General features: G+C 54.9%; 1 protein-coding gene across 4 annotated transcripts in view; it reads left to right on the top strand.

Moving 5' to 3' along the window:
- Positions 1-23157, top strand: part of TTC28 (tetratricopeptide repeat domain 28) — a 46707-nt gene extending 23550 nt beyond the window's left edge. For 2 of the 4 annotated variants that reach the window (XM_058158564.1, XM_058158566.1), the window contains 21 exons: positions 2729-2876; positions 3063-3335; positions 3701-3831; positions 5636-6143; positions 7326-8667; positions 8898-9421; positions 9694-9803; positions 9887-10016; positions 12990-13208; positions 13462-13624; positions 14676-14804; positions 16208-16361; positions 16882-17067; positions 17549-18269; positions 18621-18745; positions 18856-19087; positions 19170-19246; positions 19472-19495; positions 19735-19864; positions 20068-20175; positions 20950-23157. In XM_058158564.1, the coding sequence (XP_058014547.1) occupies positions 2729-2876; positions 3063-3335; positions 3701-3831; positions 5636-6143; positions 7326-8667; positions 8898-9421; positions 9694-9803; positions 9887-10016; positions 12990-13208; positions 13462-13624; positions 14676-14804; positions 16208-16361; positions 16882-17067; positions 17549-18269; positions 18621-18745; positions 18856-19087; positions 19170-19246; positions 19472-19495; positions 19735-19864; positions 20068-20175; positions 20950-22532 (7017 nt within the window). In that variant the 3' untranslated portion in view covers positions 22533-23157. Of the gene's footprint in view, positions 1-2728; positions 2877-3062; positions 3336-3700; positions 3832-5635; positions 6144-7284; positions 8668-8897; positions 9422-9693; positions 9804-9886; positions 10017-12989; positions 13209-13461; positions 13625-14675; positions 14805-16207; positions 16362-16881; positions 17068-17548; positions 18270-18620; positions 18746-18855; positions 19088-19169; positions 19247-19471; positions 19496-19734; positions 19865-20067; positions 20176-20949 lie in introns of those variants that run through there. The other 2 variants (XM_058158565.1, XM_058158567.1) reach the window with 2 other exon arrangements.
- The last annotated feature ends 410 nt before the right edge of the window (positions 23158-23567 follow it).

The raw sequence follows: 23567 nt of genomic DNA, 5'->3' as shown, positions 1-23567 counted from the left end.
TGTGTCTGTGCACGTGTGCAGGTAGCTGGTAGGGTCAGAGGGCAGCCTTGGGTTTTGTTGGCTGGGAAAGTAGTGAACGGCTGGCTTTTGAGAGTGAATGCCCAAGGGGAGGCGGTTGGCCTTTTGGAAGGTCCTGGCTGAAGTGACATCCTTCCAGCGGGGAGACCAGCTTTCAGAGGCAGCTTTTGGTAAAGAAAGGCTGCGTTATTGTAAATTTCCCTGGGAAGATTAAGCAGTGTTCCTTTAAATTGGCATCAGATGCAGCTGCCAGACTTGCCAGCATAATGGATGCCCTGGTAATTGCTATGGTAGTTCCTTTTATAGATCAGACGTCTTGGAATAAATTTAATTACTTGCAGCTAAATCCAGGAAAAACTCTCATTTTCCCAGAGCCTCTGTGGAGCCCAGCAGAGCCTGCCTGTTCATACAGTCAAGGTTCCTTTGTGCTACATTGTCCCATTAAAACTAATGGGACAATGTAACTATCCCACCTTTATTATTTTTTTATAAATAACTCAAGGTGTCAAGTGTACCTAATGCTTCTTGCTCCTCCTATTTCCTCCACAAGAACAACCCTGTGAGGTGGGGTGGGCAGAGAGAGGGACTTGGCACTAAGTCATCGAGCCAGATTCTATGGCTAAGGCAGGACTAGAACCTGCAAACACTTGTCAGACCAACCCTTGAAGGGCTGTGGATTGATTCTCCCAGGACAAATCTTTACAGAGACTGATCCAAGCTTGAAATAAGGAGAAATTTCCTGGCAGTGGGAAAAATTTAAGCAGCGGAAGAGCCAGCCTGAGTCGCAAGGCTCCACATTAGTGATGGTCGGATAGCCATTTGTTTGGGATAGGAGGAGGATTTCTGCCCTGGGCAAGGGTTTGGGCTCCATTCGGGCCCTCAGATTGGGTGTTCTGCCCCTCCTCTGCCAGGTGCCATCTTGGGACAGCAGCAAGCTGCAATAGCTGGGCAGCATATGTGCTGGAGAGTTTCTATTTTTACCAGTCTTACCTATTTCTGCCAGTTTTGCTCCCTGTAGAGTGTGTGGAATTAAGCTTCTTGGGATGGTTGCAAGCAGCAATTTGCACATTTCTCCCTTGTCAATTTTCTACATCCATTTATTTGTTTAGCTTGTCTTGACACTTAGAATAGATTTTTTTATTGGCCAGATGTGATTGGACACACACGGAATTTGTCTTTGTGCATATGCTCTCAGTGTACATAAAAGAAAAGATAAGTTCATCAAGAATTCTAAGGTACAATACTTAATGATAGTCATAGGGTACAAATAAGCAATCGGGAACCAATCAATATCAATATAGATCTTAAGGATACAAACAACAAACTTACAGTCATCCAGACGTAAGTGGAAGGTGATGGATGATGGGAACGATGAGAAGATTAATAGTAATGCAGACTTAATAAATAGTTTGACAGTGTTGAGAGAATTATTTGTTTAGCAGAGTGATGGTGTTTGGGAAGAAACTGTCCTTGTGTCTAGTTGTTCTGGTATGTGCAGTGCTCTGTAGCGTTGTTTTGAGGGTAGGAGTTGAAACAGTTTATGTCCAGGATGCGAGGGGGCTGTAAATATTTTCACAGCCCTCTTTCTGACTCGTGCGGTATACAGGTCCTCAATGGAAGGCAGGTTGGTAGCCATTGTTTTTTCTGCAGTTCTAATTATCCTCTGAAGTCTACATCTGTCTTGCTGGGTTGCAGAACCAAACCAGACAGTTATAGAGGTGCAGATGACAGACTCAATAATTCCTCTATAGAACTGGATTAGCAGCTCCTTGGGCAGTTTGAGCTTTCTGAGTTGGCACAGAAAGAACATTCTTTGTTGTGCTTTTTTGATGACATTTTTGATGTTAGCTGTCCATTTTAGATCTTGAGATATGGTAGAACCTAGAAATTTGAAGGTCTCTACTGTGCTGTCTAGTATTGTAAGAGGTGGAAGTATGGAAGGGTTTCTCCTAAAGTCCACCACCATTTCTATGGTTTTGACTGGGTTCAATTCACTTCAGCACAATGCTACAGTTAAATAGCTTGGTAGTCTGCCAGTCTACCAAGGGGCCTCTGGTGGCTCAACAGACTAATGCAGTCTGTTATTAACAGCAGCTGCTTGCAATTACTGCAGGTTCAAGTCCCACCAGGCCCAAGGTTGACTCAGCCTTCCATCCTTTATAAGGTAGGTAAAATGAGGACCCAGATTGTTGGGGGTAATAAGTTGACTTTGTATATAATATACAAATGGATGAAGACTATTGCTTGACATAGTGTAAGCCGCCCTGAGTCTTCGGAGAAGGGCAGGATATAAATGCAGATAATTAAAAAAAAGTCCTCTGTGTTCAAATGCCTTCTTGCTGGCATAGGGCGATTTGCAAGGGGGGGGGTGTCATCCGGAACTCACCATTCCCCAAAAGTAGATGAAAAGACTTATTTGGAAGCCTTGGCAGTGGGTCGTAGGAGCTTTTGATCCAAGAATTGCCTGGACGGGAGAGGTCCATGTGGCTCACTGCTGGCATGTAGAGTTCCCTTGACCTGCCCGGCATCAAAGCATCCAGCCTGGATGAGAAGCACGAGTGGTCGATAGGACGGGGGCTGTTGCAGGACAGCAGTAGAGCCCTAAGGCACGAGGCTTCAATCATGCTGGCACAATGAGAAGCATCTCTTCCGAGGTGCCAGCACTGCTGCTTCAAGGCACCCCAGCTGACCTTTGCTCATGTTGTCACAGGCCTACTTCCGGCAGGGGGTTGCCCTCCAGTACCTCGGGCGCCATGCCGACGCTTTGGCAGCATTTGCCTCCGGCTTGGCCCAAGATCCCAAGAGCCTGCAGCTCCTGGTGGGCATGGTGGAAGCTGCCATGAAGTCTCCCATGCGAGGTAAGAGGAGGCTGTTTGGCTAGGGTGGTGGAGGAGGGGAAGAGTTGGAAGGCCCACAAGACGCTCTCTTGTTGGATGACTGCTCCCATGATTTTGGAACATGGGCTATGCCGTTGGAGGATTTTGGGAACTGGATCATAAGTTCCCATCCCAGTGGTGTGAACTAGCCTCTGCTTTTTCCTTAAGAGTCCCTCGAGCCAACGTATCAGCAGCTGCAGAGGATGAAGCTGGACAAGAGCCCCTTTGTGGTGGTTTCCGTGATTGGGCAGGAGCTGCTGACAGCTGGCCATCACGGTGCCTCCGTTGTGGTCCTGGAAGCGGCCTTGAAAATTGGCACCTGCAGCTTGAAACTGAGGGGCTCCGTCTTCTCTGCCCTGAGCAGCGCATACTGGTCTCTCGGCAATGCCGAGAAAAGCTCAGGCTACATGCAGCAGGACCTGGACGTTGCCAAGACCTTAGGTAGCCACATGATGTTATGAAGGTGGGAGGGCAGTGCCACTGGGATCTGATGGCTGGTGACGGGTTTCCTTGGGTTTCCTTCCCCCCCCCTCCCCAGGAAGTTCAGGTGTCTCTTTGTGCGTTGCCACAATGATTGCTTTCTGGGCGTTAGAAAGTAATGTCTAGGGGGTCAGCGGCAGAATTGTAGCGGACACTGTGGGCCTGCCAGGACAAGCAAAGGGGCTTGGGTATGAAAGGAAAGACAACCGGGGATGTAGGTGGCACCCTTTCATGTTGCCCCAGACTGAACCAGGGGATGGGTTTACCTGGCAGCCTCTTAAAGGTGCCTTCCAGTTCACCCTCAACTTTGTTTGCTTCTCCTCCAGGTGACCAGATGGGCGAATGCCGCGCTCACGGCAATCTGGGCTCTGCTTTCTTCTCCAAGGGAAATTACCGGGAGGCCTTGACTAACCACAGACACCAGCTGGTGCTTGCCATGAAGCTCAAGGACCGAGAGGTAAGAGAGGAAGGCAGGAGCATGGAGGGAGGGATCTCTTTGTGGTGAAAAAGGCTGAGGCAGCACCACGGAGCTTTGGAGAGCCAGAGCTGGCCTAGGAAGTTGACTTTGTAAAAAAAAATATACAAATAGAATGAGACTATTGCCTTATACACTGTAAGCCGCCCTGAGTCTTCGGAGAAGGGCAGGATATAAATGTAAACAAAAAAAAAAAAGAATGCCAAATCTACATCAGGCTTGGTGAAGGTAGCCTGGCAGAAGAGTTCAGGTAGCCTTGGCACCTGCTGGCCACAAATCCTACAGCAGTGCCAGCCCTGACACAGGTGCTGGGAAGACGAGACGCTGGGTGACAAACTACCCTGTGCAGAGCTGTCTCTTGTGCAGAAGTGCTGTGCAATGTGATCTCCTTGGCAAGGATGAAGATCAAGGTTAGTGGTTGGCATCTTTGGCTCACTGGTGGACCAGGATTCTGCCCAATCATCATCTTTCCATTTTTAATTACTCTGAGTTTACAGTTACAATCTATCGCGAAACCACAGCCTCTGTTGTGCCAAACTGTAACCCTTTGGGGAAGCTGGAGTGTGATAAAAAGGTGCCCCATTCTTGCAGCTCTCCAATTGCCCAGTTCTCTTGCAAATGAGGAGTTCCTTGGGAGGGATTGATCCATCCAGGGATACAACCTGCCTCTCGTGTGGCTCTGCAATGGTGTTGCCCAGGAGGCTTGCCCAGTTACCTCTGGGGTGGTGCTTGCATGGACTACTAGGCGAGACCAGATCGGAAGATAGCCCAGAAACAGATGCTGGGAGTGGGGAGGGCCTGTCGGGGCTCAAGCAAACGTGGCGCAGCTGTTCCACCAATCTTTGTGCATGCCTCAGATAACTGTCCAAAAGAACCTGTGTGCTCCCATGTTTCTTTTTTTTGTAATTAGATGGTAATTCTCCTCATATGGGAGGCTGTGGGCATTCGGTCCCCGTGGGCCACAGCTTGGTGCATTCAGTGCAAAACGTGCAGGCCGGTGGGAGTCTGCCTGGCTTCAGGCCATTCCTCTAGCAGAGGCCAACCTGGCTCAGGGATGAAGGTAGAGGGACTGGAGGGCAGCGCTGCAGCCCCCCTGAGGCGGTGATCATCTGGCCTTGGAGGGCTGGCTGCATTGTGGGCATGACGCAGTGGGACCAACCTTGCCCTGTGAAGGAGAGCCATGCCTATCTGCCTTCTAAGTGACAAAGCGGGGGGGGGGAGGATGGTCAGGAGGGCAAGGAGCAGTGGACCAAGTGGGCAAACTAGATGATGAATAGCTTGTCCTGAAGGATCTGCTGCACGATGGGAGGGCAGAGCTCACTCACAATCACAGTGAACCTGAACCAGGAGTGGCATAAACATTTCCAATAGACACAAATGACTCAGAGCTACGGGTGGGGTGGGGTGGGGTAAGGATCCCTATGTGGGACAACTGCAGGCAGCGGGAGAGCCATGTCTGCCTGGGCTTGGGGAGGAAGCGCCCTCTTGCTTGTTCTTCCTCTCTACCCCGGTTGCCATGCTGTGCCAGGTAGCTGTGCCAGGTAGCTGTGCCAGGAGACAGGCAGTCCTGCCCAAGGAGGTCTCCACAAGATGTGTGTCCTTGTGGGAAACTCTTGGGGACTCTGGCTGAGCTCCCAAGATCCAGAATGGTCCTCTCTCTCTCTCCTTGAGCAGGTGGCCCTCAGGGGCCCGTGTCTCAGTTATCAGGGCGTTAGGGTGTGCCTTGAGGGCTGTAACCACCTTCCCTTGAGGGCTGTAACCACCTTCCCTTGGCTCTTCCCCACAGGCTGCCTCCTCCGCCCTCAGCAGCCTTGGCCATGTCTACACTGCCATCGGGGACTACCCCAACGCCTTGGCCAGCCACAAGCAGTGTGTCCTTCTCGCCAAGCAAGGCAAAGAGGAGCTCTCTGAAGCGCGGGAACTGGGCAACATGGGGGCCGTCTACATCGCCATGGGTGACTTTGAAAATGCTGTGCAGTGCCATGAGCAGCACCTGGGGATTGCCAAGGCCCTCGGCAACAAGCGGGAGGAGGCCCGGGCCTACAGCAACCTGGGCAGTGCCTACCACTATCACCGCAATTTTGACAAGGCCATGTCTTACCACAACCATGTCCTGGAGCTCGCCCAGGAGTTGGAAGAGAAGGCTATTGAGATGCGCGCGTATGCCGGGCTCGGTCATGCTGCCCGCTGCATGCAGGATCTGGAGCGGGCCAAACAGTATCACGAGGAGCAGCTGCAAATCGCCGAGAGTCTGCAGGATCGAGCTGCAGAGGGCCGTGCCTCTTCCAATCTAGGTGAGGATCCTTTCAGAAACAAGCTTTGCTACGCTACGCCCCCAGTGCCAGCCTGTATGTTCAACAGGGACCCCTGCTCAGACAGGCAGCTGATCGAGCCTCTCTCTTGGTAGCCTGGCACAGGGCCCTCTGGGTAGTGAATAGTCTTCAGGCAGAGCTGTGCAGCAAACATTCATGGCTCAGCCCCCTTGGCTTTCATCCAAGTTGGGTTTGTTGCTCCCTTCCCCCAATTCCCCCAGGCTTAACCTTGTCAGTTTGGAGAAGAAATTCCCTTGGCTAGGATTTAAACTCCCAACTGCATGCCAAGGCTGTTGATGGTACCATTCCTCCCCTTTGCTGAAAATAGTAAGAGAGGGTGCCAGCCCACAAATCAGGCAGACAGCTTGGGCAAGGGCTCAGGGCTAGGTATCTGGGGGGACCTGTGCAGGTACGCCCACAAAGCACCATGGCAACTTCAGTGGGCACCCCAGGACTCAGCTTGGGGGAAGACTCTGGGCTGAAGTTACACCGTGCAAGATGGCAGCAGGCACTTCCTTTGAGGAAGCTGAGACTGAAAGCGCAGAACAAGCCAGATAGGTGCATTTTTGGGGGGGCTCGGGTTCCTTTGCTGGCTCTTGTTCCCAACGTCGATTCTGGCCCTGTGTTTATGCCAGGAACGAAAGCCAGCAGAGGAAAGGCCCTGCAGCCTCCTTCAAAAAGCATTTCCTCTCCAGCTACCTCTATGGGACAAGGGCATCTGGGAACGATCCTTTTGCACATGCTCTCAAAGAAGCAGTGTAGCTGTTCTGATGATGATCGGATGTGTGCGCGTGTGGGCAGGCCTGCGCTCTGTAGGACCAGAAGCCAGGCAAGATTAGGCGGCGGGGGGGGGGCACCCTTACTTCAAGCCCAGGAGACCACGTTCTGCCTATCTGCAGTGACCAAATGTCTCTTGATCTCTCTCAGGCCAGAAGGGAAAGAGGCAGGGGGTGCTGGCTGAACCTCTCCTAGCTGCTAAGAGGCATGCAGGGCGATCAGTTGCCAAGCCATTATCCTGGGGATCTCAAGGGTTGGGTGCAGGAGATTCCCAACTGGGCTGTATCTTTTCCTCCTGTGCTGGCAGAGTCCCACTTTTTCAGCTGCCTCCTGGCCTGCGCTCAAGTGGGCTCCAGGACAGAGGCAGCTCTTTGCTATTCCTTGCAGGGATCATCCACCAGATAAAAGGGGACTACGAGATGGCCCTGAAGCTGCACAAGGGGCACCTCTCCATTGCACAGGAGCTGAACGACTACGCAGCCCAGGGAAGGGCCTATGGCAACATGGGCAATGCCTACAACGCTCTGGGCATGTTTGACTATGCTGTCAAGTATCACCGTCAGGAGCTGCAGATCTCCATGGAGGTGAACGATCGTGCTTCCCAAGCCTCCACTCATGGCAACCTGGCTGTAGCCTATCAAGCTCTGGGGGCCCATGACCGGGCGCTCCAGCACTACCAGAACCACCTCAACATTGCCCGGGAGCTGCGGGATGTCCAGAGTGAGGCCCGGGCTCTGGGCAACCTGGGGAACTTCCATTGCTCCCGGGGAGAATTTGCCCAGGCAGCCCCGTACTACGAGCAGTACCTGCAACTTTCCCCGGAGCTGCAGGACATGGAGAGCGAAGGCAAAATCTGCCACAACCTAGGCTATGCCCAGTACTGCCTGGGCAACTACGAGGAAGCCGTGAAGTATTACGAGCAAGACCTGGCCCTGGCCAAGGACCTGCACGACAAGCTCAGCCAGGCCAAGGCCTACTGCAACCTGGGCCTGGCCTTCAAGGCCCTTGGCCACTTCTCTGAAGCGGAGGAGTGCCAGAAGTATCTGTTGTCCCTTGCCCAGTCCCTCAGCAACCCTCAGGCCAAGTTCCGAGCCCTGGGCAACCTGGGGGATATTGCCATCTGCAAGAAAGACGTGGGCAGCGCTGTCAGGCTCTATGAGCAGCAGCTGAGCCTTGCCCATCAGGCTGCAGACAGGAAGCTGGAGGCGAGCGCCTATGCGGCGCTCGGCTCAGCCTACCGTCTGCTGCAAAAGTATGACAAGGCGCTGGGCTACCATACACAGGAACTGGAGGTGTATCAAGAGCTGGGTGAGATGCTGGGAGAATGCCGGGCACACGGGCACCTGGCAGCGGTCTACATGGCCTTGGGCAAGTACACCATGGCCTTCAAGGGTTACCAGGAGCAGCTGGAGGTGGGCCAGAAGCTGAAGGATCCTGGCATCGAAGCCCAGGTCTACGGCAACATGGGCATCACCAAAATGAACATGAATGCCACGGAGGAGGCCATTGGCTTCTTTGAGCAGCAGCTGGCCACCCTGCAGCAGCTGAGTGGGAGTGAGGCCGTGCTGGACAGAGGCCGGGCCTTTGGGAATTTGGGTGACTGCTACGAAGCACTGGGTGACTACGAGGAAGCCATCAAGTATTACGACCAGTACCTGTCCGTGGCCCAGAGCCTCAGCCGCATGCAGGACCAGGCGAAGGCCTATCGGGGCCTAGGCAGCGGGCACAGGTGAGGTGAGGGGTTCTCATGAACACGCTGAGCATAGAGGAAGAGGGCAATTGACTTGGGGAGAGAGATAAGGTTGGCAGAATGGCTCTATTGATCTTGCTGCACCCCACTGCTAGGTTTGGCTAACCCGGGCATGCAGCATGAGCAACTGTTGCTACGACGGGCTGCTCTCTCATGTGGGGAGTGGGGGGGGGGGAAAGAAGGGTAACCCTGGCATTGCCTTCCCATAGGGCAATGGGCAACCTGCAGCAGGCCCTGGTTTGCTTCGAAAAAAGGCTTGTGGTGGCCCATGAGCTTGGAGAAGCCTTTGATAAAGCCCAGGCGTACGGCGAACTGGGCACTCTGCACAGCCAGCTGGGCAACTTCGAACAGGCAATCTCCTGCCTCGAGCGCCAGTTGGGCATTGCACGGGATATGAAGGACCAGGCCCTGGAGGGCAACGCGGCTTGCGGCTTAGGCAACGTCTACCAGCAAATGGCAGAATACGACACAGCCCTTCAGTACCACCAGATGGACCTCAGCATTGCAGAGGAAACGAACAATCCAGCTTGCCAAGGCCGGGCATACGGCAACCTGGGCCTGACCTACGAGTCGCTGGGCACTTACGAGAGAGCCGTGGTCTACCAGGAGCAGCACCTCAGCATTGCAGCCCAGTTGAACGACCTGGCAGCCAAAACTGCCTCCTACAGCAGCCTGGGCAGGATACACCACGCCTTGCTGAACTACCCCCAGGCGGTGATGTACCTGCAGGAAGGTCAGTAGCCGCGCAAGGCCTGCAGCCAGGACACGCTTGAGGCAGGATGTGGTTCCGAGGGGAAATGCTTTTCCTTGGGTGGGGGAGCTCTTCCTTAGGAGGGCGGTGGGGGGGGGGAAGCAAACCCAGAATCCTCCTCAGTGGTGTGGTGATGGGCAAATTAAGCCACATTCTGGGAGAGGTTACTGAAGAAAGGAGGGGAATCTGGTGGCAAACCAGAGCGCAGCAAGAGAATGGTGGGCCGTCAGATCTTCTCCTCCTCCTTCCTGCAGGGCTGAGGCTGGCCGAGCAGCTGGGGCGCAGGGAGGATGAAGCCAGGATCCGTCACGGCTTGGGCCTGTCACTTTGGGCGAGTGGAAATTTGGAAGAGGCTCAGCATCAGGTGGGCAGTGGGCGCCTAAAGGGACGCCACCGTCCTTGGCTGAGCGGCAGAGACTGACCTCCCAACGTTGCTTCCTCTTACAGCTCTACCGGGCTTCAGCCCTCTTTGAGACCATCCGGCACGAAGCGCGGCTGAGCATCGACTATAAGCTCTCACTGTTTGACCTGCAGACCTCTTCCTATCAGGCCCTGCAACGGGTGCTGGTTACGCTGGGTAAGAGGGTGGACTTTGCGGGAAAGGAAAAGGCAGGGGGTTGGATAGCACGACTTCAGCATGTGCTTGGGGCTGCTGTGGGTCAGCATCTGGGCAGCCTTACAGGACCGCCTGCTGCCACCGTTTGCCTCCCATCGACCCGTGCGCTCCCATAGGGAGGGCCTCCTCAGGGTGCCGTCAGCCAAACAATGTCGGCTGGCGATCCCCAGGGGGGGAACGTTCTCTGTGGGGGCACCTACCCTCTGGAATGAGCTTCCCCCAGGACTTCAACAGCTCCCTGACCTCTGGACCTTCCGCCGCGAGCTGAAGACGTATTTATTCTTCCGTGCAGGACTGGCATAAAATTAATTTTATTTATTTATTTATTTATTTATTATTCATACTTTTATACCGCCCTATCTCCCTAGGGACTCAGGGCGGTTTACAGCCATATTAAAAACATATATATATATACAAAGTAAAACATTAATTTAAAAAAACTTATTACATAGGCCGAATATTTAAAATAAAGATATAAATAATAAAACCCCATTTAAAACCAAATTTAAAATTTAAACATTTAAAAATTTAAAAAATCTAGTCCAGTCCTGCGCAGATAAATAGATGTGTCTTAAGCTCGCGGCGGAAGGTTCGAAGGTCAGGAAGTTGGTGAAGTCCTGGGGGAAGCTCGTTCCAGAGGGTGGGGGCCCCCACAGAAAAGGCCCTTCCCCTGGGCGTCGCCAGTCGGCACTGCCTGGCCAACGGCACCCTGAGGAGTCCCTCCCTGTGAGAGCGCACAGGTCGGTGGCAGCAGACGGTGGCAGCAGACGGTCCCGTAAGTATCCCGGCCCTATGCCATGGAGCGCTTTGAAGATCATTACCAAAACCTTGAAACACACCCGGAAGACCACAGGCAGCCAGTGCAGTCTGCGCAGGAGAGGTGTTACGTGGGAGCCACGAGGGGCTCCCTCGTATCACCCGCGCAGCCACATTCTGAACTACCTGGAGTCTCCGGGTGCTCCTCAGGGGGAGCCCCATGTAGAGAGCATTGCAGTAATCCAGATGGGATGTCACGAGAGCATGAGTGACTGTGCATAGGGCATCCCGGTCCAGAAAGGGGCGCAACTGGCGCACCAGGCAAACCTGGTGAAAAGCTCTCCTGGGGACGGCCGTCAAATGATCTTCGAAAGACAGCCGTCCATCCAGGAGGACGCCCAAGTTGCCCACCCTCTCCATTGGGGCCAATGACTCGCCCCCAACAGCCGCGACTGCAGCTGACTGTACCGGGATGCCGGCATCCACAGCCACTCCGTCTTGGAGGGATTGAGCTTGAGCCTGTTTCTCCCCATCCAGACCCGTACGGCTTCCAGACACCGGGACAACACCTCGATAACCGTTGGGGTGGTCGGTGTGGAAAAATACAGCTGGGTGTCGTCAGCGTACAGCTGGTACCTCACACGAAACCACTGATGATCTCACCCAGCGGCTTCATATAGATGTTGAACAAGAGGCGAGAGAATCGACCCTGAGGCACCCACAAGTGAGGCGTCTCGGGGCCGACCTCTGCCCCCCCGTCAACACCGTCTGCGACCGATCGGAGAGATAGGAGGAGAACCACCGATGAACGGTGCCTCCCACTCCCAATCCCTCCAACCGGTGCAGCAGGATACCATGGTCGATGGTATCAAAAGCCGCTGAGAGGTCTAATAGGACCAAGGCAGAGGAATAACCCCTATCCCTGGCCCTCCAGAGATCATCCACCAATGCGATCAAAGCCGTCTCAGTGCTGTAACCGGGCCGAAAACCGGACTGGAACGGGTCTAGATAGACGGTTTCCTCCAGGTACTGGGGTAGTTGACATGCCACCACACTCTCTACAACCTTCGCCGCGAAGCGAAGGTTGGAGACCGGACAATAATTACCTAAAACAGCTGGGTCCAGAGAAAGCTTCTTGAGGAGAGGCCTCACCACCGCCTCTTTCAAGACGGCCGGAAAGACCCCCTCCAACAAAGAAGCATTCGTAACCCCCTGGAGCCAGCCTTGTGTCACGTCCTGTGCGGCCAGCACCAACCAGGAGGGACACGGGTCCAGTAAACATGTGGTGGCGTTCAACCTACCCAGCAACCTGTCCATGTCCTCGGGAGCCACAGGGTCAAACTCATCCCAAATAATCTCAACAAGACGGCTCTCTGACATCCCACCTGGATCTACCCAATTTTGGTCCAGACCGTCCTGAAGCTGAACGATTTTGTCGTATAGATAACCACTAAACTCCTCAGCACGTCCCTGCAACGGGTCATCCCGCTCCCCGTTAAAGGAGAGAGCGAGTTACCCGAAACAGGGCGGCCGGGCGGTTATCTGCCGATGCAATGAGGGAGGAGACGTAGCAACGTCTCGCTTCCCTCATTGCCACTAAGTAGGTCCTAGTATAGGACCTAACTAGTGTCTGATCAGCCTCCGAACGACTGGACCTCCAGGAACTCTCTAGGCATCTTCTCCGGCGTTTCATCCCCCTCAGCTCCTCGGAATACCAGGGAGCTGGTTGAGACCTACGCCGGGTCAGAGGCCGCAAAGGCACGACACGGTCCAAGGCCCCCGCCGCGGCCCGTTCCCAAGCCGTGACAAGTTCCTCGGCCGTGCCGTGAGCCAGACCCTCAGGAAACAGCCCAAGCTCCGTCTGGAACCTCTCTTAAAAACTATTAGTAATTTTAATGGGGTTTTTAATGGTTTTAATGTGTATTTTAATTAATGGGCCAAATTGAATAGGTTTTTTAAAATTGGTTTTTAGCTGTATACTGTATGTTTTTATTGTGTTTTTTACCTGGCTGTAAACCACCCTGAGTCCTTCGGGAGAAGGGCGGTATAGAAATTAAATTATTCATTCATTCATTATTCATAACCATTGGCTTAAAGGAGATGGGGGGGAGAGGAGCCCCCTCCCCCCTTCCTGGGGCCACAGCTGAAATGTAACTGGGGGTGTGGGGCTTTTTGCAGGCCATCATGATGAGGCGTTGGCGGTGGCCGAAAGAGGCCGGACGAGGGCATTTGCTGACCTGCTGGTGGAGCGTCAGACTGGGCAGCAGGATTCTGACCCTTACTCCCCTGTGACGGTGGATCAGGTCCTGGAGACAGTGAATGGCCAGAGGGGACTGGTCCTCTACTTCTCATTGGCAGCGGGATACCTGTACTCTTGGCTCTTGGCTCCTGGGGCAGGTAGAGTAGGGGGCTGGGTGCACACTCCTCCTGGGAGGGGGTCATGCTGCTCTCCCCCCTCCGGCTCCTCCAGTGGCTAAGAAGAGTCTGCTGCTTCTTCAGTGCCTCCTGGATGCTGGGGGGGGGGGAGAGGGGTTGTATGTCTCTGACCATCTTCTGGTCTCTCTTAAGTGTTTTGCCCGGCGACATTTGCTGTGCTGGGGAACCTGTCGGGATTCTGCCTGTCGAGTCTGCTCTGCTCCCTTGCTTCTAGGGATCCTGAAGTTCCATGAATGCTACCTGGGTGAGGGCCCAGCTGGGCACTCGGGAGACTTGCAAGACAGGAGCTCGGGCCTGCATACACTCGCCAGCTCAGCGCTAGAGCAGCTCAGCTCCAGCGTACGAGAAGCTCTGGGGGTGGAGCCCCATTTTGTGAGGTGAGCGCCTATCCCTGCAGGTGTGGGTGTGGGGTCCAAGTGGGATTCTCATCACAAATGGACAGCACCTCCCTTCCCCCAACCTAGAGCTAGGCCAGAGGCAAATAGATGTACGTGTCTGTGTGTGTGTGCGTGCCAGAGGTGGCAAGTCAGCTTTCTTGGCTTAAAGGACGTTTGAGCAGTGGAGGAAATGCCAAGCCCTGGGCATTCAGGGGCAGCTGATAAAGTAAAGCCTGTCCACAACAAGACTGTCCAATCAGTCCATTGCCTGTCAGTTGGAGCAGAGGTTGGTCCACTTCCACCAAGGGCCTGTCTGCTCACTTCCATTTGCGTTGGGAGCAAGGCTGCCTCCTCCATCATCCTGGTTGGGTCTCCAAGCACAGCTGTCCCTGAAGCCCTGCTCAAAGGACTGAGCCAGAGGAACAATTGTAGTGTGAAACAGCCTCCAATGGACTGTCTACAGAGGCTCTTGGTCATCCAGGTCAGGGTTGCCCCAAAGGTGCTTTTTTTGAAGAGGCGCAACTGGACTTTCTGGTTTTTCTTTGAAGATGTTTCACTTCTCACTCAAGAAACTTTTTCAGCTCTGAAGGAGGAGAGTGGAAGAAGCTTCTTGAACGAGAAGCAAAATGTCTTCAAAGAAAAACCAGAAAGTCCAGTTGCGTCTCTTGAAAAAAAGCACCTTTGGGATCTCCAATGGCTAGAAACAGATTCTGATTGGAAAGTGTCCCATTCAGACAGCGAAAATCCCCATCCCGGAGTGCTGGCAGGGAGATCCAGACGGTTAATGCCCGCGCTTGTAGTCCCATCTGGGAAGGGCCTGTCCAGATGAGGCGCTTGGCAGCATCTTCCTGCTGTCATTTTGGAACCTTAACGGACAGGGCAGGGCAGGGCAGAGCTTGGCAGTGATCTCTTTGGGCTTTCTGACCCCCTGGCCCATCTTTGGCTTACTGTGGATGACCGGCAGAGACAGGATGCCGTTGCAGCTCCCCAACCCATGGCTGGGTCCGGCCATGACCCCTTGGCTTCCATTGAGGTCTCTTCCCTTTGCCAGCAATGAGTCGGAGAGCGAAGCAGGAGACCTGATGGAGCAGCCCCCAGAAGAGATGAGTGGCAAGCTGAACTCTTCCAATGACCCCACTGGCTTCCTGAGGATGGTGAGCAGGAACAACCTCTTCAACAGGTAAGCTCCATGTGCCTGAACGTTGTCTGTGTCACAGGGGCCGTAAATGAGGGAGGGCCACAAGGCAAGAGCTGGTTCCCCCTGAGCTCCACGAGCATTGCAGCAGCCTCATAGGGAAACTGTGGGTCTTCTCCCAACACTTTGTGGGAGGATGGGCGAAGCCCAATGCCTGCAGGAAAGAGGGAAGGTGCCCAGTTTCCTCAATGGGAGGCCCGTCTGGATCATCTAATCAGGGTGGACATTGTGAGGCTCCAGATGTTATTGGCACAAAGCAGCTAGCTAACCCAAAGCAGCAGCGGAGGGGGGAGGGAAGGCAAGGCAAGGCTGGGGCAGCCTGTATTCCCGCCTGATGTTGTGGTCCGCAAGCAGCCTACGGAGCTGGCCATGGAGTCAGACAGCAATGAGGAAGAACATGGGCCAGTCCTGGAGGCTGGGGAAGGCCTGGATGAGGGCTCTGCGTCGGAGGCAGAGGTGGGGCCAGGGCCATCTGGGAGTGATGTGCAGACTCCGGAGCCTCCAGAGGCTGACAGTAGTGAGGCAGAGGAACAGGAGGAGCCTGTTCCTAATGCATACATGAGAAGAGCTGCCAGAAGGCGAGCAGCTCAAGCAAAGAGGACGACTTGAGAGTAGGGCCAAGAGATGATTGGCCCCTCCCATAAAGCTTAAAAGACCAGCAACAGTGTTTGGGCTCTTTGCCGGAAAACAACATCAATAGCTTTGTCTTGTTGCATTTGTTTTGTATCGGTGTCTTCGGAACTTTTGCCAAGAAAGGCCTTTGGCAGTTTGCCTAATTAGACCAAGGTTGGTGATAGGATTGAGGAATTGTGTTGGGAGGAATTTGCTTTAGTTTAGTTGAACTACGCTGAGAATGAAGTAATTCTCAGCTGTTTGAATGAAGTTTGTTTATTTTAACAATGACTGAGTTTCCTACTACCTACTTGGGCCTGGGTCACAACACCTGACTCAGGAGAATCGCCAACGCTCCAAGGAGGCTGCAGTGTTGCCACTACTGAGGGTGCCACTCCCTCCCACCCAATAAACCTGACAACCGACCTTGTGAGCTGAATGAATCTGCTGGGATTTGATGGATCCCACCAGGGGAGAAGAGGGAGATGGATTTCATCCCAGGCTTTGGCTAGCTGCACTTTCAGAGCCAGAACCACAGGCCGATTGTTTGTGGGTGGGGAGACAGGAGATAGGGAGGGGTTGGCAACTGGAGATAAAGCAAGCCCCAACAGGGAGGGGGTTGCCTGGGGTGCTCTCCGGATGGACGAACTGCTGGCTCTGTGACTTCAGGCAAGCCGGTGGGGAGGCAGGCCAGGCTCTTCCATGGTGGGGAGGTTGGAGGTAAGTCCTCCTCAGCCTCCCTCCCTCCCCCAGTCTCATGCCTTCTGTCTCCACAGGAGCTGCCAAAGCACCAGCAGCCTCTTTGCCGGCCCTGCATCCTCCACAGCAAAGGAGGAGGGCCTTGCATCCTCCCTACCTCGATGGCCCGACTCCTCCAGCAAATCACCCCTCCGGGTCCTCTATGACATGCTGATTGGACCACTGGAAGGGGTGAGCTGGGGCATAGACGGTGAACCCCAGATGGGCCCTGCAGAGCTTAGGGGTTTTCCCATGGGGAGCAGTCAGATGGGCAGGGGCTCAGGAAGAGCTGCAGAAGCAGGGACGGCTCCTTTGGGAAGGAGCCACTTGGGGGCTGAGGCCTCCATCTTGTGCCCTGAAACAACTTGAGACCCTTACCAACTTCTCGCGCTGTCCCCCTCCTGGGCTGACGCAGGAGAGAAGGCGCTTCTGGGTTGCGGCAGCACTTGTGGCAACTTGGATCCGCCGTGCCATTCCTGCTTCACCTCACAGGGAGGGAAGCCCCTTGACAGCCACAGGAGGCGCAGGGTGAGATTTTGGGGATCAGCCCCAGCGAAGAGAGTCAAAACACCTAGTGAGCTAGGACACGGAGGAATGCAGCGGTGGCTCAGATGCAGTTGTGGGGGAGGACCCCTAGATATTGAGGGAGGGGTCCAGGGTTTTTCCTGACCAGAAGCCCAAGAATGCTCATGTAGCTTTTCTCCCTCCACAGGGTCTGATGCACTCCAGCGGCCCAGTGGGGCGTCACCGGCAGCTGGTCCTTGTCCTGGAGGCAGAGCTGTACCTCATCCCATTTGCTCTTCTCAAGGGCAGCTCCTCCAACGAGTATCTCTACGAACGCTTCAGCCTTATCGCCGTGCCCTCCATCCAAGCCCTCAGTGCCAGTGCCAGTGCCAAGGTGGGCAGCGTGGGTCCTGGGTCCCCAGGGTGACAGCCAGGAATATCCCATTCTGTTACAGGCTCCCCTTGGTTCTCCCCTTGCTTCTCTTGGTGGAATTTTGCCCCAGACCGCTGTGCCTCTCTTCTGCAGCAAGGCTGGGCTGTCCAGTAGCCAGTACTCCAAAGGGGGAGCCAAAGCAACGAGCGGAGGCCCTTTCTTTGCTCTTCCATCCTCTGGTGGCTCTCGAGATGCTGGGCTCACCTGCGTCTGTTTCTTACCCTACTGGAAAGATGGGGCTACCAAAAAAGGCACAGAGCTCAGGAGAGGCAGAGGCACAGCAAACAAAAATTGCTTCCTTCCAAGGGGCAGGTGAATTCTTTGGAGGGTGGCTACACATGACCCGGGAGATTCTCATACCAATGGCTGGTAGGTACAGATAGAAGGGGTTTCGCTGTGTGTATCGCTTCTCTTCCCACTGAAGTTGAGGGTTCTCTTCCAGGGCCAGGCCAAGAAGAATGCCTCAGCTTATGGCAGCTCCTCTTCCACGGCTGCCGTCATTGGTAACCCGAAGCTGCCGTCCTCTGTGATGGACCGCTGGCTGTGGGGGCCCATGCCCTCTGCGGAAGAAGAGGCTTATGCGGTATCAGAACTGCTTGGCTGCCAGGCACTGGTGGGCAGTGCAGCCACCAAGGAGACGGTGATGAGTGCCCTGGCACAGGCTGAATGTGTGCATTTCGCTACGCACATCTCTTGGAAGCTGGCTGCCCTGGTTCTGACGCCCAACGCCGAGAGCATAACCTCCGGTCGCAAGGGGTCCTTTGGGAACTCTTACACCATCCCAGAGTCTTTGCGCATGCAGGATGACGCGAGTGATGTGGAAAGCATCTCGGACTGCCCACCACTGCAGGAGTTCCTGCTCACAGCAGCCGACGTGCTGGAACTTCGCTTGCCTGTCAAGCTGGTCTTCCTGGGTTCCTACCAAGAATCCAACAGCAAGGTCACCGCGGATGGGCTGGTAGGGCTGACGCGGGCCTTCCTAGCTGCCGGTGCCCTCTGTGTCCTGGTCTCCTTATGGCCAGTCCCAGTGGCAGCATCCAAGACCTTGGTGCACACCTTTTACTCTGCCCTGCTGAACGGGCTGAAGGCCAGTGCTGCCCTCGGTGAGGCGATGAAGAGGCTGCAGAGCAGCACGTTGTTTTCCCATCCCTCCAACTGGGCAGGTGAGGAAAGGCTAACAAGTCTTGGGACAGCTCGTGGGGAGCCAGTCGCAGTCCCATGTGGGAAGGCAACTGCTATGCTGTCCCCTGGGGGCTTAGGAGTCGAGGGAGAGAGACTGGTTGCCATAAACAGCAGTGGCATTGGCACTGCTGTAACTTTATGTGCCCAAAAACGCTGCCTTGGTCATGTTGCTATGAGGCGAACTCGGAGTGAGAAGAGATGCATCAAAGGTACTCAGAAATGTGAAGCTGTGCAGAGAACGAGGGCGGCCAAGCAGAAGAGGCAGAGCTCATGACCTGGTGGGGCCTTTGCCTGTGTCCGTGTGGCCCAAGGCTCCCATTTCTGTTTCTCAGGCTTTGTGCTGATTGGCAGCGATGTGAAACTCAACAGTCCTTCTTCCCTGGTGGGGCAAGCCTTGACCGACATTCTGCAGCACCCGGAACGAGCACGAGATGCTTTGCGGGTCCTGCTGCATCTGGTGAGGAGCATCAGGGACTTGGCAGTCTGTCACCCAAGGCCGTTGGGGTGCCCTGGAAGTGCCTCTCAAGTGCCCAGGCAGCTCACTCCCTCACTCCTTCTCCCTCTTAGGTGGAGAAGTCCTTGCAGCGAATCCACAGTGGGCAGCACAACTCCATGTACACCTCTCAGCAGAGTGTGGAGAATAAGGTTGGTGGCATCCCTGGCTGGCAGGCCCTGCTGACTGCAGTGGGCTTCCGGCTGGACCCTCCAGCCAGTGGGCTTCCAGCCGCTGTCTTCTTCCCCACGGCGGACCCTGGGGACCGACTGCAGCAGTGCAGCAGCACCATCCAGTCTTTGCTTGGTGAGTAAAGGTTGGGCCCCTTGGGGTAACCTTGGCACCCCGGGCTACGACGGACCCTTCAAGTTCTGCCTCCCCCTTGCAGGTTTGCCCAATGCTGCCCTGCAGGCCCTCTGCAAGCTGATCACCGCCTCTGAAACGGGAGAGCAGATGATTAGCCAGGCAAGTATCGACCTGCCTTCATGGCAGTGGGGCAGACTGCCTCTGGAGGTCCTAGCTCCAGTCACGGCACCTGAGCAAAGGCTTCGCACTCTCCCCCCTCTTGCTGCTCCAAAGCATTGAGCTGCTGTCCTGCATTCCAGCCTAGCTCTAAACATTTCTCTCTCTCTCTTTTTCCACCCCCTCCCCACCCCCTGCCTGCCTGCCTGCCCTTTCTACTCCCCAAAGGCTGTTAAAAATATGGTGGGAATGGTGAGTACAGGATCCCCTCCCCCTTGAATCCCCTGAGCCGACGGGGCAATGATCCCCCCTTCCCTGCTTAAGCAGAGGGGCAGCGCTGGGTGGGTGGGGCTTACTCCTTTCTTCCTTGCTGCTTTTGCACCCCCCTCCCCATTTCTTCCCTGGTATTTTCCTGGGGCAAACCTTGGGAGGAGGATAGGGCAATTAAAGGATGGGCTAGGACCAACTGACTGGTAACTCCTTCTTCTCAGCTCCATCAGGTTTTAGTGCAGCTGCAGGTTGGAGAGAAGGAGCAAGATTTCGCACTGGCCCCGATTCAGGTCTCCATCAGTGTTCAGCTTTGGCGGTTGCCCGGCTGCCATGAGTTCCTGGCAGCTCTTGGTAGGCAAATGTCTCTGGAAAGACGGAGAATTCTGTGGGGAGCAGGGCTGGTCTCTTAATTGAAGAAGCCTCTTAATCCCTAAGAGGCTTCCATTGGAAGCCTGCTGTGCTGGGCTGGAGACAGACAGAGGGTCTGCATTGAAGGGGGAGGAAATCTGAGAATCTCATAGGGGGCTCATCTGGCTCTGCTTTGCTGCTTGCAGGGTTTGACCTGTGCGAGGTCGGGCAGGAGGAAGTGATTCTGAAGACGGGCAAACAGGCCAGCCGCCGGACGATGCATTTTGCACTCCAGACTCTGCTGGCTCTTTTTGGTGAGGCTCTTTCTGAGGAAACGGGGGTGGGGTGGGGTGGAGCATGGAGACCTTGGGGGAGAGCAGCTTCTTTTCAGAACTTTTTTTTTATTATTTGCATTTATATCCCGCCCTTCTCCGAAGACTCAGGGCAGCTTACACTATGTCAAGCAATAGTCTTCATCCATTTGTATATTATATACAGTCAACTTATTGCCCCCAACAATCTGGGTCCTCATTTTACCTACCTTATAAAGGATGGAAGGCTGAGTCAACCTTGGGCCTGGTGGGACTTGAACCTGCAGTAATTGCAAGCGGCTGCTATTAATAACAGAGTGCATTAGTCTGCTGAGCCACCAGAGGCCCTTTCCTGGCCTCTGGTGGCTCAACTTCTTGGCTGGGGAAGAGTCACTAGGGCAGAACGACAGAAGAGTCACAGTTGCAGGGCTTCTGGCTTCCACAAGCAGTACAGCATACTGGTGCAGGCTTTCCCAGATGGCATCTGAAAATCTGCAACCATAGTCACCAAACCCTGAAGCCCAACACTGCCCAGGGCAACCATACTTTGGTGCACAAGAGCTGATGGTGCCACTTGTCTCAGTCGCGGGGAGGGGGAAGAGCTTAAGGAAAGTAAAGTTCTAGTGAAGAACCATCTGAGAGAGGGCAGACAAATCTTGAAGCCGAAACACCTTGACTTTCATGGGCCCCCTCACCTCTTGTAAATGGGAGGACCTAAAACCTGTGTTCCCCAGTTGGGCTGCTTTAGAATTGATTTGATATCCCATTCCTCTCTAGACTCCACAGAGCTTCCCAAACGTCTGAGCTTGGACAGCTCCTCCTCGCTTGAATCACTGGCCTCGGCCCAGTCCATCTCCAATCCCGGGCCGCTCCCTGGCCACAATCCCCCCTTCTCTCCTACGGGCCCAGACAGCCTGGCCTCCGACGCCATCTCCGTCTACAGTCTGAGCTCCATCGCTTCTTCTGTTAGCTTTGTCTCCAAGCCCGAGGGCATACCTGAGGCAGGCGGCTCCAGGGGGCACCAAGACTCTGAGAGGTCTAAGGCCGTTTATCTGCAGAGGGTCTCCTTACCACAGAGTAATTTCTCAACACAAGCCAGAGCTGGCCCCAGCAAAGATGAAGAGGAATACGAAGGGTTCTCCATTGTGAGCAATGAGCCTCTGGCAGTATACCAGGAGAGCCCAGGCATGTTTTCCACAGACCACAGCCTCTCCCAGACTGGAGAAGTCAGAGGTTCTGTTAACTTCAAGCATAGCATCAGCTCCCCAAACTCCCCGGGCAAAATGACGCTCATTCCCAGCCCAAACTCCCCTTTCCAGAAGGTTGGGAAACGAACGGGTTCAGATATAGGTGAATCAGACCATTCCAGTACCGAAACAGATAGCACTGTCAAATCCCAAGAGGAAGGGAATGGCCCAAAGTTGGATCCTCAGGTGCTGGCCCAGAAGATCCTGCAGGAAACGCAGAGTCACCTCCTTGCCGTGGAGCACCTCCAGTGTGCCGGCAGCAGTTGCTGTCCCCACCAACCTGGCCGAAACAGCAGCTTGGATGAAGGGACTGCCTCACCCTCCAGGGTCGCCACCTTCCGGTCGTCAGAAACCAGTGCCTTTAGCAGGCCACTGTGCTCCAGCATCAAAAATCAGCCTTCTCCTACCCCAGTGAGGCCTGAGCTCCTCCTCAGGAGTTCCTCCCTGCAAACATCCAGCTCTGGAGACAACAGCCCTTCTCCCTCCGAGACATCCACCAAGGAAAGTGCTAGGCAGCTTTCCCCCAGCCTGGACACTTGTCGGCCTGTGGCAGATCAGCCAGTCTTCAGGCTGAAGTATCCCAGTTCTCCATACAGTGCCCATATATCCAGGTCTCCGCAGAACATCTCCCCCAGCTCAGGACATCAATCCCCAGCAGACAGCACTCCCTCCCCAGGCCTTTCCTATTCCTCTGCCAGCTCGGCCCGTTCCAGCCCCTCCAACCCACCTGCCCTAGACAAGCTCAAGATGGCGGCCATCGATGGAAAGGTGCAGGCCATTCACAATCTGAAGATGTTCTGGCAAAATGTCCCCCAGCAACCCCCCGGACCCATGAGGAGCTCCCACAGCTCTTCCGGGAAGGCCTCCAAACGAGATGTGCTGAGCCTGCTGAACCTATCTCCCCGGCGTAGCAAAGAGGAAGCCACCGACAAACTGGAGCTGAAGGACTTGTCTGCTCCCTGTGCTCTTTTGCAGAAGAACTCTCCCAATGGGCGTAGACCTCCAGCTGACTCCAGCAGCACTCTAGAGTCCAGCTACCCCATACGGCTACCTTCCGGCAATGGCTACAAGTTTTTGTCACCAGGGAGGTTCTTCCCTTCATCAAAGTGCTGAATCTCAAGTGGCTCTTTTTTTTTTTTTTTTGTTTGCCTGGGTGGAGTTTCTGGGCCTTTTCCTGTTCACCCATTTGAAAGATGCAGTACAGTGGGAAGCAGGTTGGGGAACTGGAGCCCAGCAAGATGGATTTGAGCAGAGGCTGGGCCTATGGATCTTGCTTAGTGACAGCCGGCCCTTCACCATCGTCTTAGTTGCCACTCCGCGGTGCTGGGTGGGGGAGGGGCAGCAATTCTATTAGTTAGCGTGCACAATTTTTTTTTCGTGTAGAAATACAAGCCATTTTGTCGGTGCTTCCAGGAAGGGTGGTGGGAAGGCTTCACACACTGACAGCCGGCTGAGAAGCAAAGTAAGGTCCAACGGAGAAGGACATGGCGGCTTCTATCTCGAGGGCCAACCCGAAGGCTCTCCTGGCTGAGCCAGGCAGGCCTCCTTATGGCAGCACAGGAGCACGGCGGGCAGGATCCGCACAGTGCCAATCTCCAAACGACCGGTTGCCCGAAACACCAGGGGTCCATCAGCTCGAGGCCGGAGTGGAAGGCTGCTGCACCAGAGGCCTCTTACCTTCTCCCAGCTTCTCCCTATGTCGTCGGTCCCTCCGTCTCTTCTTCCCGTATAAAATTTTGTGTTCTGTGAAAGGGGGGCGGGGGCGGGGAGGGATGGGGGGGGGCGGGAGGACAGCGGGTATCCTTCTGTCCCACGTTCGGGATCTTTCCTTAGTTTGCATGCATCTGAGGCGACCACGGCCCCTCCCCCTCCACCCCGGGTTTGGGGAGGGGGAGCGAGCGAGGCGCCTCCTTTCTGGGCTGAAGGGGTGCGCCGGGAGGCCGCGGTTGGGGAGGCCCGGCTTCCCCCGCTGGCCTCGGGGGCCAGGGAAGGAAGGAAAAGGACCGCTTGCGGCCTAAAGATGCCCGCCTCTGCCGCCGGACTCGGGGGGGTCTCTCCCGGAGGCTCCTTCGACCCTATGCAAAGCCGCTCCCGGCGGGCCTCCGCGACGGTGCTCCGTCCGTCCTCGCCGGGAAGGAGCGCCGCCCT

This window comes from Ahaetulla prasina, chromosome 15 (assembly GCF_028640845.1).
Source record: "Ahaetulla prasina isolate Xishuangbanna chromosome 15, ASM2864084v1, whole genome shotgun sequence".
In the NCBI taxonomy this organism is placed as follows: Eukaryota; Metazoa; Chordata; class Lepidosauria; order Squamata; family Colubridae; genus Ahaetulla; species Ahaetulla prasina.
Note: the sequence above shows the minus strand (reverse complement) of the source record. Positions and strands in the feature narration are given on the sequence as shown.